The sequence below is a fragment of the Sebastes fasciatus genome, chromosome 12, assembly GCF_043250625.1.
Source record: "Sebastes fasciatus isolate fSebFas1 chromosome 12, fSebFas1.pri, whole genome shotgun sequence".
NCBI classification, from domain to species: domain Eukaryota; kingdom Metazoa; phylum Chordata; class Actinopteri; order Perciformes; family Sebastidae; genus Sebastes; species Sebastes fasciatus.
The window spans coordinates 19,413,362-19,431,228 of NC_133806.1; the positions used below are offsets into that span (position 1 = coordinate 19,413,362).

Genomic DNA, 17,867 nt, shown 5'->3' on the forward strand with positions numbered 1-17,867 from the left:
TTGCTTGTCATATATAAGGAAGGCTATATTCTCATCTCAGCAGGTGTATTAACATTGCACAGAGGACATCCATGATTTGCCCTTCTGTATGGTCCATTATGCAGTCTCCAGGAAGGGAAACTGTACTGTGAGAAGTATTTGATATGCAAAAACGCTCTCTGTGTATCCTTGCCCCTGTGTTAGTCAAAACAATGATGAGATAATTTGCATTTATGGAGTGAATGATTACACAAGTACACTATATGGGGAATAAAGGGCCCAGCTCAGGTTAAGGCTGATTGACAGCAGCATTGTCTGCTGGGGCTTCTCTGACCCCAGGCATTATGGCCATGGGGGCAGTGCCAGTCTCTCAGGATGCTGATTAAGTGGGATAAACCAGCCCCTCAGACACAAGTGGCCCGGCTGTCCTCAGGGGAGTCCTACCTAACCGCCTGGACCCAGCTTCCTCCACAACACACCCCACCCTGCCTTGCAGAGACTTGCACACACACATTGACACCAGCACAGGCATGCACACACAAAAAATGTAAGACTTTATGTGCCATTTAATGCACTTTAGCACATGGGGACTAAGCATTTCTTGAGTCTGATGCTCACACCAGAGGCTTGGATTTATCTGGCTATTCAGGATTTTATATTCTCACTTTATTCCATCCATATAAGCCACTTAAACCAGTAGGTTTAAACCTAAGCCTAATGCATGGCATATGCTCTAATGCGTATGTGTGTGAACTGACTGAACAATGGGGATTGTACAACAATTGTAGGGTAATGGGTGCCCTTAAAGCCTTTGTTTCCCAGCAGAGGAGCACTTAAAACAAGCCTTTCAAGATAAGCGGCCGGCTGTTGTACTGCGGCTCCCCCGGTCCCCCAGGACCACATATCCATCACCAGATACCCTCGGGTGTGGGCTAACAAATTTGTTCAACCTGGGGCTTACATAACACCCCGAGAGCTTTAGCGCTATCTGCTCGGATTTTGTGAGATCCAACTGTCAGGTTGAGCGCACAGCAGTGCTGTTTTAAACATTTCATTACAGGGGCGTTAATTCACCGAAGGGCAACATGTCCAGGCTGTTATTTGCCACCAACACAGATCGTGTGTGTATAACCGGAGACAGGTGGAGCAATGACTTATGACGGAATGACTGACAAATATGTTATTTTTTAGTCAATCTGATCAATTATTGTATGGACGGGAGGTCACCAAACAAGAGAGGCACGCAGCGGGCTCCCCTCATGACGTGTCTGTGTTTTTAAATATGGCTTACAAATTGATTTCTGGACTTTTGTCGATCAGTTGTTTGCCATTTCTTCTCTATTAGGCCTATAATAATCTATCTATCTATCTATCTATTTATCTATTTATATATGTATCTATCTATCTATCTATCCATCTATCCAAAATTAACAGGTTTAACTTGATAAACTACTTCAAACTGTCTTATTTCCTCGCAGGATCTCCAAGTCCTCCTGGATCTGGACCCACATGAAGATCTGTCAAAAGAGAAAGGCCAGTGCCCTCTACAGGACGGTGCGCACACCGAGAGACGCACATAGCCAACTGTAGAAGCTCACATCATAAATAAACCATGATTTCCAAGTCAAAATCCAATTAATTTAGCATCTTCACAGAACTTCAAAAGTAGTTAATTTTAACTTTAGCAAACAAGAAAGAGAGCAAACGATTATGTTCCCTTCCATATCAGCTAAGACAGCATCTAAGAGTCTGAGGACAGATGGACAGGGTGTTGTTCATATTGTAAAGCCATCGGACACAAATCTGTGCTTATGTGCTATATATATATATATATAAATAAAACTGATCTTCTTCTCTGAGGTAATAATGATCTGAGAACAGCCTTAACTCAACCTAGTCCTGTAGGGGGCAACCTCGTGGTGTGGACCCTCTGACATCCTGGGGTCAGATGTTGTGTGCACACAGCAGGTGGCTTTTGTTATCAAGTATATAACTTCAATTTACCTTATGTATGCTAGAACAGGATTTAATCACATCTATACCTTCAATATAACCATGAAAAAAAACTACATTTGCTTAAAAGAAAAGCACTGCTCCCAATGAAACTACTCTGGATAAATTAAGGTTAAAAAATAGCTTGATGAATATTGTTCTGGCAGTGATTTTTGTAAGTTTACAGTTTTTCTCATTCGCTTTGGCTCAATTCTTGAATGAATTGTTTTGTCAAAACAATACGCTCAAATCTCTGAACGATTAGTTTGTTGTTCACAACAGATTAGAATTTCCCATTCATTCTAGCAAATTGCATTTTGGTGCATGTGTACAAAAGAGTCCATACAACAATTTGCACAAAAACCACTTGCACATGTTTTACTGATCAAAACTGATGAGTTGGATCTCAGCAAAATTGTCGCCCTCTTCACAACTTCTAAACATTCTTTCATCATTTGAGCCAACGCATGCAAAATGATCCATTCAGTTATCAAAATTTGTCAGACATGCATGTATATTCCATACATATCTATGACATGGTGTTACGTACTATGAGGAGGCACAATGTGTTCTTTTTTTACTCTGTTTTTTTCATTGCTGAGGGTTTTTTCATTCATACATTGGCACGGATATCATTTTGTGGCAAATATTCTGTTCACTATATATGACTTTACATGAAAGATCAAAGGTGAATTTTCCGTTTACAGTACATGTAACACATTGCTACACAAATACATTTACTGTATACTTTACAAATGTGCATATCCTGTTTCTGTGTACTACACCATTGTAGCCTACAGTATTGACTTTTCCCAGCAAACTTTGACCTGCTGTTGAAATAGGAATCTGAAAAGCTCCGTGCGATACACATTCAGCTAGACAACGCTGACATTCTAGTGTGGTACAGTAAGAAGTCAGTGTCAACAAAACAGAAATTTGTATATAAGAAACATTTCCAGGGTTGACTGCCATGGTGAAAAATCACCTAAACATTTTGACCAGTACGGCTCACACAATGAGAAAACAACTTCTCATTTTGGTGGCACTGGCCAATTTACTGATACAATAACTAGGTTTTGAAGCACGACTGCAGTGTTTTGGATGAGTTGCTACCTTTTGCAAACATGCAATAGAGTTGTGATGTCCCATGAAACAATTGTGACAATTGCACTTACACTCACTTACACAAAAAAATAGCCTATAAAAAACTATATACCCTAAATGACGTGATGTGAACTACATATTTCATTTTCATCAGGATCCTTTGGTTTCATTAATTTGCTATACTTTTCATTTAATGTAAAAAATACTTGTACTGACGTGTTTTCAAAAATACTTGATATGATTGCTATTTTGAAATGTATAAAACAAAAAATGAAAAGCACCAATGGGCTAATAAATAATGAAAATAGAGTACACCAATCAATCTGCACTGTCAATTTTAAATTCTTTGTTGTCACTGTAGATGATGCACTTCCTTGAAGAAGGTGCACATGGGCGATCACTGTTCTGTCACCATACTGAAGTTTCCCTTTGGGATTAATTAAATACTATATCTATATGACGACAATATAGACTCCCAAAACAAGTCAGTACAATCATTAAAACGCTTGTCATGTTGTGTTGTTCTTAGATACAATAATCAAGTAATTGTGGAGTGAAACCTAATTGCTTGCCTGCTGATAAAGGTAGACAGTCTGATAGCAATAATTTCACAAAAACCTTATCTTACCTCTTTTATAGAAACAACACGCTTTATTGTAGAGGGAAGATCACTGAGTGTGTAATGCACTGATACTTACAGTATATACAGTTCACCTTTGTGGGTTCAGTATACAGAGATGGTTCAGGATTAGAAAGATTTCAGACGCAGATAGCCCATTTGCTTGCTTGCCGCTGCTTGCTGGATTGACTGGGCCGTCATGATGGAGTGCTGTTTTGTGATTCAGTTTGGGAATCAATACGGCATCATCAACAAAAGTCCGTTGACACTGCCAGTCATTGATGAGCTGCTTCGTATTACAAATGTACCCATGTGCAGTTTTGAAGGCCAAAAGACAAAGTGCAACACGTACAATAAAACAGACTGTTACACATACACAATTTCAATTTGTCCTAAACTGCAGTATCAAACAGATCATACATTACAACAGAACACTTATTTGAATACTAATGACAATGACTGCAAGTGATTAATGAATTTAAATATTCTCAGTCAGATTGCAGCACATTCTTTGTTGTGGCAGACTGCACAACAAGCAGTGGATGGAGATGTTAGGAAGGCTAGCTCAGCAGTGAAACAAGCCTTGGCAGGAAAATGGTTGAGGTGGCAGGTATAGTGCCAGGTTTGAGCAGCATTGTTTCCTAGGAAATAGTTTTTGGTTGCTTGGGAGGTGCAGTCTTTCTCGCACACTTTTGTGATGTTACAGCTCCTGGATCTGAATCATCTGGCAGAAAGTGAAAAATATATTTTTTCATTTGTTTTTTCATTTAAACTACGATGCAGGAACGGAAAGACACATGCAGCTATAATTGCACATGGAGTGGATTGCGAGATGTTGACCTTTCTCCCTCTTTCTATACTGTGATGATAGTTGTAATGAGCTCAGCCCATTTGAGGCTGTAAGGATTTTTTCTGGTCTTTAGCAAATTGAATGACTCATGTTCTCAACCATGTTAACATCTGTGCTGATTTTCCAGAGTAAAATGAGCGTGTGGATTACATCAGGAGCCATCTTCATCTTAACTGCTTGAATGCATTGCCTCCAACTTGTTATTAGCACCATAGCAACAGGCAGGCAATCTCTTCCCCGTAGGTGGTCTTGTCATTGTTAGTGATGAGGTCCAAAACGGTAGTGCCACCTGCAAACCTGAGGAGTTTGTCTCACTCTCTTCTCCTTTTTCCCGAGGAAAAAATTTTCTCAGTGTGAAGAAAAGTAGAAAAAGGAGTGCACTTTAGCCAAATCCTGCATAGCATCCTCTACCTCCAATATATAGAAAAATACTTAACATAGATCAGAGCACCACTCTGCTAGGCTGCTCTGAAATGGGGTGTAGTAAAGTGCCTAGTAAATGGCAGTTGCTGGGTACAGTGCTCTGCTGCTAAGACAACAGTCAAACTAGTCACACACACACACACACACACACACACACACACACACACACCCATATATAACATACACTTTACTACAGTCTGTGGCTCCTTCATCTCTGTCACAAAGGGGGCATATGTGTCATAAAAGGGGCCACAGATCTGCACCTGTTTAAACTAGGAATGTTTGAATTATTGTATTGCCATAAAGACTATACACAATAGGTCCTGATATGCAGACACCATTCAGTAGAAGTTTCAAATTGAGATGTAGTTTCATGTCTCTTAGATTTAACGAAGAAAAAAAAATCCAGTCCATGCATTATTTCGAGCTCAACTATTATTTGAATTTTAAGTAAAAGTGCACATCCTTTATTTAAGTCATATCTGTGAAACTTAAGTTAAAAAAAGCCCTTTATCAAGCATGTCTTAGAGGACTTACCAATGATAAGCCCACCTAGATCTAATCACAAATCAAAATGATGCAATAAGTCTACAGTGTGCAAAACACAAAGAACAGGACAGAGTACAAACTGTGGAAAGGCACGACTGTAAATCACCAGGGATTACATTATGCAACTGCATATGGATTGTGGGCAATTCGAACATCCTTTGCGACTGCGTTTTGTTGAGATTAGTCCAAGCAAAGGTCTAACTGTTACAACCCACATGCTTGATAGTGATCTAAAATCATCATGTAAAATGGTAGTATAGTAGATACAGTAAAAGGCCACCATGAGCGATCCCGACCACTTTACCGTCTTTCAGAAGCTGTTGCAGGTTCAGTTTTAAAGCTAAAGTGAAGGTACAGATATTATTATCTTATTTTATTATACCCTCTGACGCTATTATCAGAGGGTAGAGCATGTTGTCCACCAATTGGAAGGTCGGTGATTCGATCCCCGGCTGCTCCGGGTCACATGTCGATGTCTCTACGAGCAAGACACTTAACCCCAAATTGCTCCCGAAGGCATAGTATTTAGATGAGGTCCTGATGGGCAAAGCTGGCACCTTAGCAGCCTCTGCCGTCAGTGTGTGAATGGGTGAATGCTGACATGTAGTGTAAAGCGCTTTGAGTGGTCGGAAGACTAGAAAAGCACTATATAAATGCAAGTCCATTTACCATTTACCATTATATGAAACTAGAAAACCTAAGGAAGGCATGTCATGTTTTTTGGGCGAGGAAAAACTGGCATGGCCATTTTCAAAGGGATCTCTTGACCTCTGACCTCAAGATATAATGTAATGCTGAGGCTAATGTGAATCCAATTAGCCCAATTGCATTTATGTGTGATGATGTTAGTCCCCACAGTAACCATTTCATTGCAGTGAGACCATTTTTTTTTAAACTTGATGTCACTGTATAAAATGACCTGTTGTGACCTCTAGGATCATTACAGCCTCATGAAACTTTACAGCCATAAACTAGAGGCCTAGGGCATTCAGAGGATTGATGAATGTCCTAGGTAGATTGAAAATAAGTGGGTTTCTGAGCAGTTTCCAGATCAGAAGTGTTTGCCATCCAAAAAAAAGCAATTCTTGCAGAAGTCTCCAAATGTCAAAAGTTATTGATACCAAATCACAGCATGGCTTTTTCTATGGTGTTCCTCAAGGTCTTGGTGTCTTAATGTGGTATTTTGGGGTGATTTTTTTTATCATTTTTATCAATTCTCGGGTGGTAAAAAAATTATTAAATTTAGCAACATATCTGTGTAACAAATGGTATCAACCCAAACATTGCTGCAACAACTTATGAGACATACAGTAATAGAACATGGGAATGGCCCATCATATACTTCTATCATAATCTTCTAAACCCTTGTACTTTTATCCTTTATTAGACTGATCCTTCTGTTGTTCTTATTCAGTCTGTTTATTTATTAGTTAGTCTCATTTACATCAGTAATCGCTTTGGGTCTTTTTAGCTCCCATATATTATTATTGTTGTTGTTGTGTGTCACTATGTTTTATCTATGTTTTTATGTTTTTATGTACAAGCTGCTCCAAACCAATTGCCCCTAGAGGGATTAATAAAGTTGTTTGAATTGAATTGAATTGAATTGAATACACTTTCACAATTTACTTTTAATCATTGAATTAATTCATGTTAATTTCTCATTTATGACTAGAAAATCTAAAATGAATCTTCAGGTTCCCAGCTTCCAGATGATGTAGTTACACCACCTACCTCTATGTGACATCTTCTGCTGACCTGCTATCTCCCCTAAATACCCTCTGTACCCCCCTAAAAAAAGACAAAAACAGGTCTATTGTGGGTCTTAATTGTACTATAAAGCACACGCTTCATTGGGAAAAGGGGTTACTAGAACAAAGTTTTTCTTACTTGCCAAAGATAACTCTGCATCATGGCAGTGATTGGAGGATAGTGGCTGTTACTAAGCAACGGGACGCTGAACCGCCCCCAGGACTGTACACAGCTCAGGCCACAGTCTTCTTTGCAAACAGGAAGACATTTAAAACTACTATGTAACACGAAATCAATAGCTAAACTAGCTATGTAGGGGAGGTTTTCTGGAGCTGAAGCATATCGTAATCCTAGAACAACAATCATGTCCGACGACGAAAGTGTGCCTTCTTTCCTGGAGGACGACAGAGTGAAGTTAGTCGAGGAGAAAGTTTGTGGGCTGCTGCGACTGCACCGTCAAACATGGAGCAAGAGTGCAGTCAACGAGGAGTTTCAAACACTCCTGAGAGACTTCTTTGAAAAGGAGTCTGTTATATTCTTCTCCTCATCAAAAAAAGAAGATGTTGTGGTTGCTTCTAATGAGGTGAGCTTAGCCTGTGTACAAGTAAGATAGCTGAGCTTGGGGCTCTTGTAAAATGTTGAGATTGATGGATGTAGCATGTCCAGCATATCTGGACTATCTGCATCTATCTGCATTACCTGCAACCAACTCTCCTAACCACTGGTGCACTTTAAACTTTAAACTTACTTTACACTACATCCCATATATCATTTTATAGACTGCACATATTACATCTATTTATTGTACACTACATTTTTGTATTGACGGACGGTACACGCTATGTTCATTCACTATGTTCATTCACTATGTTCATTCACTATGTATATTCACTTTGTTCATTCATTATGTATATTCTGTATTTATATTTATTGTTTTATCATCTTTTTGTACACCTGTACCTCTGTATCTGTGCTTTGCTGCTTTGACACCTGAATTTCCCTCCAGGGATTAATAAAGGTTCATCTTATCTTATCTTATCATATCTTATCTTAGTAAAATCTTGTGATATTATTTCAAATACAGATCCCATCTGTTGCTCAAGACAAGCACATCTATATTCTCAAGAAGAGAGTTGTTCCCATCAACTCTGAAAACTGCAGGGAGCTTCTGCTTTTTGGCCTCCAGTCTCCATCACCACTACTGCTGCAGCTGTCAAGCACAGTGGAGCAGGTGATTGTTATCTCCCTCTGTCTTTTGTTATGCATATTTCTAGCTTGCCTTTGAATGAATTACATTCTGTGTCTCTTCACAAGGTATGTGTTCCACTGCTGTCAAACCACAAAAACCATCACCTGTGGCCAAATCTGATGTCTGAAGACATCATTCGACATGCTGAGAACATGTGCAGTACGACATCAGTTGTCCGGGGACAGGTTTTAGGGAAAAGTGTCCTCCCTGTCCCAGCTGTGACAGAGATGATGGAAAATTCACACGGTGCCTGCAAAATGTAAGAAAACACACACATTTTGCTTTTGTTTCCGAGCCTGGGATATTTTTTAATACTTTGCGTATTAAGAACACCTCAAAACATGTATTTCACACTATAGGTATACTGTCTATGACAGAGCACTGGCCCATGCCATAGAGACCCAAGTCATCAACTGGACCAATCTGATCCAGAAGATTTTAAAGGAGGATTCATCAGACCTGCTCATGACAGGCTGCAATCCAGGACCCGAAGCAGAGCTGAAGTTCTGGGCTTCCAGGAAGAGCAATATACAGAACATTTATCATCAGGTATGCTCCTTTTTTTCTCCTAATCTTCACTAAAATAATTTTCATCTCCTGACATTTCCACACTCTGTTTAACGTGTTTGGTACTTTCCCTCGTAGCTTCAGAGCGCCGTTGTTCAGAAGATGGCAAAGATGTTAGAGATGATGGATAGCAGCTATCATGCAACAATCAAGACTCTAATTGGAAATGTATTTGATGGTAAGCTTAGCTGGCCCCTTTTCAAAACCAAAGAAGACATGCTGTAGTTTGCAATTTGTCAAATGTCAGATCCACAGCATAATTTGATTTATGTATCATCTCCAATTGTGTTGTTTTAATTTAAAAAACTTTTTTTTTTCCTCAATCAAAAGCTCTTCAAGAAGCCCAGGACGTTGACCTCTATCTACAGCCATTGCACGCACAACTGTCTCAACTGGAAAAGGAAGGATTTCTTCACTTGGAAACATTCATCCCTGCACTCTTCCACACGCTCTTCCTTATCTGGACCAACTGCCAATCTTATCAAAGACCGGCACGCATCGTGGTGTTACTGCAGGAGCTTTGCAATCTGTTCATTGAAAAAGTAGGAATCCTCATATCAAACATCTGCAGTGATGGATTACATTGAGTGACACATATGTGTGAAATTGTTGTGAATATAGTTAAACGCAGTGCATGGAATTTTGTCAGATAAGCTTTGCTGATGCTAGTTAATCAGCATTACTTTGACTTCAATGAGTTATTGGCTGCCTGTGCGAACAAATTCACAACCACAAAATCTTTCACCCTTCAGGCTTCTACATACCTCTCTGCGGATCTGCTCCTCCAAGAGGATCCAGAGGAAAGTCAACAAATGGTAAAGAGAGTGATTAAAGTATTTAGATGTTTCAGAGACAGTTACCAGACCCAGAGAGAGAGGCTGGCCAACCACGTCAAACACGCACCCTGGGACTTCCCATCTGCCATGATTTTTGCACGTTTCAACCAGTTCCTTAATCGTCTGCTACAGCTGGAGGTGAGATCAGATTTTGTTGCAGTGAGGTAGTATTTTTATGTGGTTTTGTTTCCTATTACAATGTGTTGTCTTTGCAGGACTTGTTTGAAATTATGCTGGACTTTCAGAGGATGGAAAAACTGGAGTTTGGTGGACTTAATGGTAAACTCTACAGTGAGCAAGCTGCTCAGATCTACAAAGAGTTCAGTAACCACTGCCAAGCGTTGAAGCACAGCGAAAACAGCCCACTTGACTTCAAATCTCAGGTGAAATTATGTTTATTGGCATTTATATTGCTAATTAACATTTCCGTGAACAGCCACTGTATATATACAAAATGCACGATGTCCATCATTAAATACTGCTGAATTGTTAACCTTCATCAACTCATAAGGATTTTGAAAACGAGTATAAGGATTTGAAAGTGAGGATTGTGGACTTTGAATGCCGCCTTGCCAGCCTTCTATGCTTGGCCTTTAAGGATTGCTCTGGACTGGAATCAGCATTTAAAGTAAGCATGACTGGATAATAGGATGATGGTGATGACAGTACTGATAAAGTTAATAGTGATAGAGCTATCAAGTGGGACACCCACATATTTGCTTTTTGTCTTTTAGCTGCTAACTATTGTTGGACCCTTCCTGGAGAGAAGACAAATCAGACAAATATTCAGTCCCAACTTCCTTCTACTGCAGCAACATTTCAGAGAGGAGCTGGAGAGATGTAAATGTCTGTTTAAATCCCAGCTCAATCAGGTATTGGAAGCCAAATGGAATATTAGCAATATGTATTCAAGGCACAATAGGTATTGTCCATGCAATTTGTTCCATTCTTTCTTTGTTTACAGATGGAGAGCGGTCTGACTAAGAACATGGCTCACACATCTGGAGCTTTGAAGTGGGCAAAAATGCTCAGAGAACGCATTCAAACACCATGGGAAAAAATCAGATTACTTTTTGATAGGTGAGTAAAAACACCTGACTATTTCCAGTGAGTAAATCAGTTACAAACAATAGCTAGTCAGACAGATTTATAGATAGAGAGATAGATGGATAGAAACAGTACATAGACAGACAAGAGATGGCCATCGTGCCAGGTTTAAAAATGACAATTGTCTCACAATTATGCAATATTTCCAGGCCGGCAGGAGATGTAGAGATGGCGAAGGAGTACAACATGTACATGGAGATGTTGAGTCTCCTGGACCAATATGAGAAGGATATTTACTCTGACTGGTGTAATGGTCTGGAACAGGCCTGCCTGATTAACCTGAACCAGCCCCTTGTCTCCAGAAATATCTCATCTGACCTGATCTCACTCAACTTCAATCCAAAGGTAATTGATGTCCCTGCAAGCTAGAAAGCACATTGCACATTGTGCAAACATCCTCTAATACTAAATCATTATCCAACTTACAGTTTGACTGATGTAATAATGTCTGTCTCTTAAAAAACAATATCAGATTTTATTTATTTTTCAAGTGCACTCAAGATCCTTCAAAATAGGAATCTCTGTTTATATCCTTTATTTCATCCTAGGCATGACCAAAACATAATATTCGTCTAATTTTCAAAACCCAAATGCAGGTCACCAATTAACTGGGGTCAATTATTCATTGGTTCAAGCTCTATCTTTCCATTATTTAAAAAAAAATAAAAAATGTTCATACATTTTTCTTAACGTACTGCTGACAGACTTGGTAACAAGTGCAAAAACATTGTCATCCTGACGGAGGGAATAGTTATTTATTACAGTTATTTAATTTGTATTATTATATTCAAGGGTTTCTGTTGGTTGAAACAAAACAGTTTATTAATAATAATAAAGTTTCCTTTCACTCCTCAGCTGACTGAAGTCTTGAAAGATGTGAAGTATATTCAGACTCTCACTCAAATCAAGATCCCTGCAGCTGCAATGGCGGTTTTTGAGAAGCGTGACATGTTCACAAAGGTAAGAAACAAACGTGTTAATTTATGGGCTCACTTACACTCATGCACACCTGTTAAACAATGATCTTTCCTATTATCATTTACATAGTCTGCACCTCAGAATTTATCTTTTCTCCACACTTGTATTTTCCAGTATGTGAGCAGTCTGCAGCTATTAGTACAATGGTACAACAAGCTAAAGCAGACAGTGCTAGAGGTGGAACTTCCTCTCATCAGAGCTGAGCTGGAGTCCATAGACTTGCAGTTGATGAGAGCAGAGTCTGACCAGACGTGGCAGGATCCGGACTGCTGGAGCTTCATCAGCGCCACCAAAGACCTGGTCCACGACCTTGTAAGTCGGGTCAGTAGAGCCAAGGAAAACTGCGAAGCCATCCAGTCAATGATGAAGGGATGGAGCAAACAAGCCATGTTTTGCAGAAGGGACAACAAGAAAGGCTCGCTCATACAGCTGGAGGACAGGGGGGACCGTGTCAACAAGAAATACAGCTCCATGAAGAAGGATGGAGACTCCATCCACAAACTGGTACAGGTGCGTTTGGTTGATTGTATGATAATATTCCCTCTTGTACATCATAGATGTTTTTCTGTACTGTAAGTAAACACCAAACATGAAATGATTGGCATGGGTCCAAAACCTTTTAGCGTGTTGTAGAGACATTTATCTTTATCACATTACATCACATTAAAAGACAGTTCTGTTCACAGGCAAATTAAAACCTTGTTTATTATTTATTCATTTCATAATTTGTACATGTGTTTGGATTTAGATTCAGTTTTCTTACGCTAAGATAATGCAGATATGATAAGATGAATCAAAATCGAACCTTTATCTGCCCTATACCATTAACAGTCCCGAGTTTTGTAATGTGTCAACCTGCACTATCCCTAGAAATGAACTATCCCTAGAAATGAAAAGTGATACAAGTACATAGTCAAAACATTGACAGTTTTTGTGCTCAGCATCTCTCCAATATACTACAATCTCACAGGAGAATGTGGTCCTTTTCCATGCCGACCCTGCGTCAGAAGCGTGGCAGTCCTACCTGGAGTATGTGGACGAGATGGTGGTGGAGGGGCTCTTTAGCCACATCAGCCACTCTCTCCAGTTCTTTGCGGACAACATGGAATCATGGCCAAGCCAGGCGCCTCTGTTTGAGGCTCAGTTGATGCTGAGTAGCTCAGGAATGGTTTTCCTCCCGTCGTTGGAGCAAGATGCAGGAGACGGCCTCTATGAGCTGATAGAAGGGCTGGTTGGGGACATATTCAAGACTTCGGTGAATATCAACAGAGTGGCTGCTCATCTTGGCATGGAGAGCTACCAGGTATTATTCTGCTGTAGATTTTGATGTTAAAAAACAAAAAAGTCTACTCTGCCACTCTTTCTAAAGTCATTATAGTGTATTTTTCTACTAGTAGTAGATTCTCCTCATGTTATATGTCATGTAATATAACTCTTACAGGATTTAATGGATGACATGCTAGATTTGTTGGACCTGAGACAAGAAATAATGGAGCGAGTGAAGAACGTCCTCAAGCAAGCGATAAATTGCCAGAGAAAGTTTGACTGCTACACCCACCTCTGGCAAGATGACAGGGCTGAGTTTCTCAGCCAGTTTCTCCTGTATGGGCGTGTACTTACAGCTGAAGAGATGGAGGCTTGTGGAGCAGATGCACTCCCTGAGAGCCCGCCTTCAATCGATAACTTCAAAGAACAGGTAAAAGGCTTATTTAAAGTCAGGAATCACATTGCCCATACATGGCAGGTGTCTTAATTCCAATCTCTGTTGTGGTCTTAATTTTACAGATAGATTATTATGAGGATCTCTATGCTGAAATTTCCAAGCTTGAAGGCTTCAGAGTGTTCAATGGTTGGTTTCGGGTGGATGTCAAGTTCTTCAAAATGAGCCTCCTTAACACTGTAAAGAAGTGGAGCTGGCTTTTTAAAGAACACCTCTTGACAAATGTCACCAACAGGTAAAATTAATTTCTGCATGGCAATTAAATGAAGACCAAACTATAACATCAGTTCTCACAGTGCATGCTTTCCCACTCAGTCTCGATGAGCTGCAGATGTTTGTCCGAGCCACCGTTGAAGGGCTAGGCCAGACTGTGGCTAAAGGAAACCATTGTGGCTTGGTGGAAGTGATGAGTCACCTGTTGGCTGTCAGAGACAGACAAGCAGCCACAGACAAGATGTTTGAGCCTTTTAGAGACACAATAATGCTGCTGGAAGAGTACGGAGTGACCATACCAGACCAGGTCTATTCTCAGCTGGAGGTAAGGAAAGGAATGGGTTAATGCTCCTATTTTCTTGCCACCTTCAAGTGCTCATTAAAATGATTTTCACAAATTCCTTTTGTGAACCTTTGAGAAATCAAAACAATTCTCTCTTCTCTCTATAGGAACTTCCTGAGAAATGGAGTGGGGCAAAAAAGTTGGCCTTAAAAGTGAGGCACGAGGTGGCACCCATGCAGAATGCAGAAGTGATGGTTATACGGAGACGATGCATGGCATTCGAGGTGACAAGTCACTGTTAGCTCTTATTTCTAGAGCTATTACATATGCACAGTGTTGAAGCTATTGTATTTTATACCTAATGGTACGTGTCTACAGGGGCATTTTTGGACCCGAGCATTGCCTCGCTTCCCAGCATTGGACGCTTGATGGGCTGCCACTAGACACTAAAACAGCTCCCCGAAATTCTGAAAATATTTTATACGAGAAATGAGCCATGCAGTTGCTAAATCTGTCTTTATTTAAGATCAACAACAGTTAGTTTAAAAGTTTCTCGGGAGTTTCCAGAGACGGCGAGTTCCGCCGGACGCCCCTGATTTGCATAAAGTAGCCTAGACCTCAACTTTATGCAAATGAGGAGCAGCCAACTTGATGACCCGTCTCACTCACACTACCAGAATGCATTGCACGGCTGCTTACATAGACAATGAATGGGAAGCGTGGAAAGGACGGATCCTGTGGACACATACCCTAAGTGTGAAGTCCATTAACGTGGTAATTGTTATTTTTCAGGTGAAACAAAGCAAATTCAGGGAGATGTTCAGAGCAACAGCGCCCTTCAGTTACAACGCAGTGCGTCCCTACATCAGCCTGGAGAAAGTAGGAGTTTAACCATTGTTTGATTTATAGGATAGAAATGACATTGTATTGCACTTTGGATAACAATTACCATGTGTTGTTTTCTAGTCTGAAAAAGCTGTCCGACACATGGAGAAAGAGGTAGCAGAGCTACAGGAGTCCGCAAATCTATTTGACGTTACTATTCCTGACTACAGAGACATCAAGCTCTGCAGACGAGAGATCACGGTCCTCAAAGAACTGTGGGACATTGTTGTATTTGTGCAGGTAAGTAGCTTAATGTATACTGCATAGGGAAATACAGCTGAAGGCCTCATCACCCCACTACAATGCCCCAATAACTCAATAACTTGACCAGCCTGTTCTCTTGGAGGCTGTCATTGATTCTTTGAATACCCTGTAGCCTCTAAATGTCCCCATTAAGTACCCTCAGCCCATTGACCCCTCTGCACGCGTCTTTATCTATACAGAGCAGTGTGGAAAACTGGACAATGACCAAATGGAGGCAGATAAACGTGGACCAGATGGATGCAGAATTGAGGAGGTTTGCCAAGGTGAGGTCACCAACAGTGCTACATCACACCAGCGCATCTCTCCTGCTGTCTTGCTGTCATGCACCATTGCTATTTGTAACAGATGCCTCTAATAAGTAATTATGTTTACCTACCTTCTGTTTGTGTAGGACATACGGAAGCTTGACAAAGAGGCTCGCGTGTGGGATGTGTATTCTGGGTTAGACCTTTATGTAAAGAACCTGTTGACGTCACTGCGGGCCGTGAGTCAGCTTCAGAACCTGGCAATACGAGAGCGCCACTGGGTGCAGCTAATTAGAGCGACACAGGTGCATAAACACACACAGCAGAGGTCATACTACAGAGCAATGATTTTCTTTACATGATATAAATCTGAGAGTTTGCATCATGACAATAATTCTTTTGAAATAGATGGACTTCACTGTGACTGACAGCACCACCTTGGAAGACCTCTTGGCTCTGCAGCTCCATTTGTTGGAAGACGAAGTTCGCAACATAGTGGATAAGGCGGTCAAAGAAATGGCCATTGAGAAGGTTCTTCTTCAGTTAATAGATTGTGGTCAAACACATCAACATCAACTTATTTTGCATATGAAAAAAGGAATGACATCAAACTAGGAGCCAACCTCATGAACATAGTCCATGTATCTCCAAAACATCAACTTTTCAGGAGTCTGTTTTTTAGTTTTGTGACAGTGTGTTTTTCAGATAATCCAATGGAATTTAAATGGTTTGTTTAGCATTTTGTGATTTTTTTAAATCTAATTTTAGGAAACCTGTCATAGTATAAAGAACACACCACCATATGCATAAAATAGGAGTAAAAAAAGTTAACTTTTTTTAATGAGATCAGAACAGTGGGATCTGCATTTGCATTTATCACAGTCCCTCTAACATCCAACATCATAGCACTACTTTGAGAGGACGCATGTCTTTAAAAATGAAATGAAGTATTGACTGAGTTAATCTTTACATGTAAACTATTAATTGAAAATCAATACAGCGTTTTTGAGAATCGATACAGTATCACAAAACATAATATCGCGATATTCCATTCTTTCAATATTTTCTTACACCCCTAGTATGAACGTTTGTATTCAAACATGCTATCATTATGCTGTTTATTTCAGGTTGTGACAGAAATAAGTAAAATGTGGGCATCGATGGAGCTTTCATATGAAGATCATTACGAAACCTCTGTGCCGCTACTTAAATGTGACGAGGAACTTATCGAAACTCTTGAGGATCATCAGGTAAATATCTAAGCAAATGACATTGGTACTAAGATTTTATGTGGGTTTATAGCGCAGAATGCACAATGGCTCCAGAGCACAAGAACAAGTTCTCAAGATCAGTTGTCTGTGAGAAGCACTGATAGTTAAGTGCTGAATAGAGATGAGAGTGCAGAAAGGGGCCGCCCTGTCTGACTGTCTAACAGCACAGCTGAGAGGAGAGAGGTCCCTATTGAGTCCTTAGATTTATAGCTGCTGTAGCACACAGGGCATTGTTGCACCGTGGCGGTCTTTGTACATGTCCACCAGATGTATTGGGGGGGTTATAGCCAGCAATTAGAAGTCTTGCCACTTTAGTGCCTAGATCTTTGTGTAAACAGACTGTTTCCCTCCCCCATTTTTTTTACGGCACGGCATGCTGATGAGCTTGAATATGCATTGAAATTAAACTGACACATGTTATGAGGTTAAGGTTATTAAGATATTACTTTCTCTTGCCACAGATTGGGTGATAATTTCGATGTTTTGATAGGCTATTCTCATGTCTCCATGTCTTCATCCTCAAGGTTCAGCTCCAGGGCGTCTTTCAGAGCAAGCATGTGCATCACTTCCTGTCCCAGGTAGTGGAACTACAGAAACAGCTGACTGTGGCGGACTCTGTGCTGATGGTATGGATGGAGGTCCAAAGGACGTGGGCCTACCTGGAAAGCATCTTCAAAAGCTGTGACGACATCTGCCAACAGCTGCCTGCGGATGCACACAGATTTCAAGCTATAGATGCAGAATTTCAGGTCTGCACTTACTCTATACGCCAGTTATGTAGTTATGCAAATTCCATTGTTATCGTTATTGTAAACATGGCCATTTTGGTTCTTTTCAGGAGTTAATGTTGGACAGTGCTAAGACTAAAAATGTCATTGAGGCCACCAACAAACCTCATCTATTTGAGAAGTTAGAGGATCTGCAAAGAAGGTTGATTTTTATTTAATTACGCTTCCATCGTACTGCTCACAGTTTGATGTG

General features: G+C 40.3%; 1 protein-coding gene across 1 annotated transcript in view; it reads left to right on the top strand.

Annotated features, from left to right (window-relative positions):
• The first annotated feature begins 7,479 nt into the window (after nt 1–7,479).
• LOC141779208 (dynein axonemal heavy chain 11) overlaps nt 7,480–17,867 on the top strand; it is a 45,494-nt gene continuing 35,106 nt past the window's right edge. The window contains exons 1-27 of the mRNA XM_074653913.1: nt 7,480–7,851; nt 8,353–8,499; nt 8,583–8,776; nt 8,877–9,066; nt 9,163–9,262; nt 9,415–9,626; nt 9,837–10,058; nt 10,136–10,303; nt 10,432–10,548; nt 10,655–10,792; nt 10,885–11,000; nt 11,177–11,372; nt 11,883–11,987; nt 12,120–12,515; nt 12,976–13,308; nt 13,447–13,701; nt 13,791–13,960; nt 14,041–14,263; nt 14,389–14,505; nt 15,014–15,100; nt 15,188–15,346; nt 15,550–15,633; nt 15,762–15,920; nt 16,024–16,146; nt 16,743–16,865; nt 17,411–17,635; nt 17,725–17,816. Of these exons, the coding sequence (XP_074510014.1) occupies nt 7,633–7,851; nt 8,353–8,499; nt 8,583–8,776; nt 8,877–9,066; nt 9,163–9,262; nt 9,415–9,626; nt 9,837–10,058; nt 10,136–10,303; nt 10,432–10,548; nt 10,655–10,792; nt 10,885–11,000; nt 11,177–11,372; nt 11,883–11,987; nt 12,120–12,515; nt 12,976–13,308; nt 13,447–13,701; nt 13,791–13,960; nt 14,041–14,263; nt 14,389–14,505; nt 15,014–15,100; nt 15,188–15,346; nt 15,550–15,633; nt 15,762–15,920; nt 16,024–16,146; nt 16,743–16,865; nt 17,411–17,635; nt 17,725–17,816 (4,670 nt within the window). The 5' untranslated portion in view covers nt 7,480–7,632. The remainder of the gene's footprint in view (nt 7,852–8,352; nt 8,500–8,582; nt 8,777–8,876; nt 9,067–9,162; nt 9,263–9,414; nt 9,627–9,836; nt 10,059–10,135; nt 10,304–10,431; nt 10,549–10,654; nt 10,793–10,884; nt 11,001–11,176; nt 11,373–11,882; nt 11,988–12,119; nt 12,516–12,975; nt 13,309–13,446; nt 13,702–13,790; nt 13,961–14,040; nt 14,264–14,388; nt 14,506–15,013; nt 15,101–15,187; nt 15,347–15,549; nt 15,634–15,761; nt 15,921–16,023; nt 16,147–16,742; nt 16,866–17,410; nt 17,636–17,724; nt 17,817–17,867) is intronic.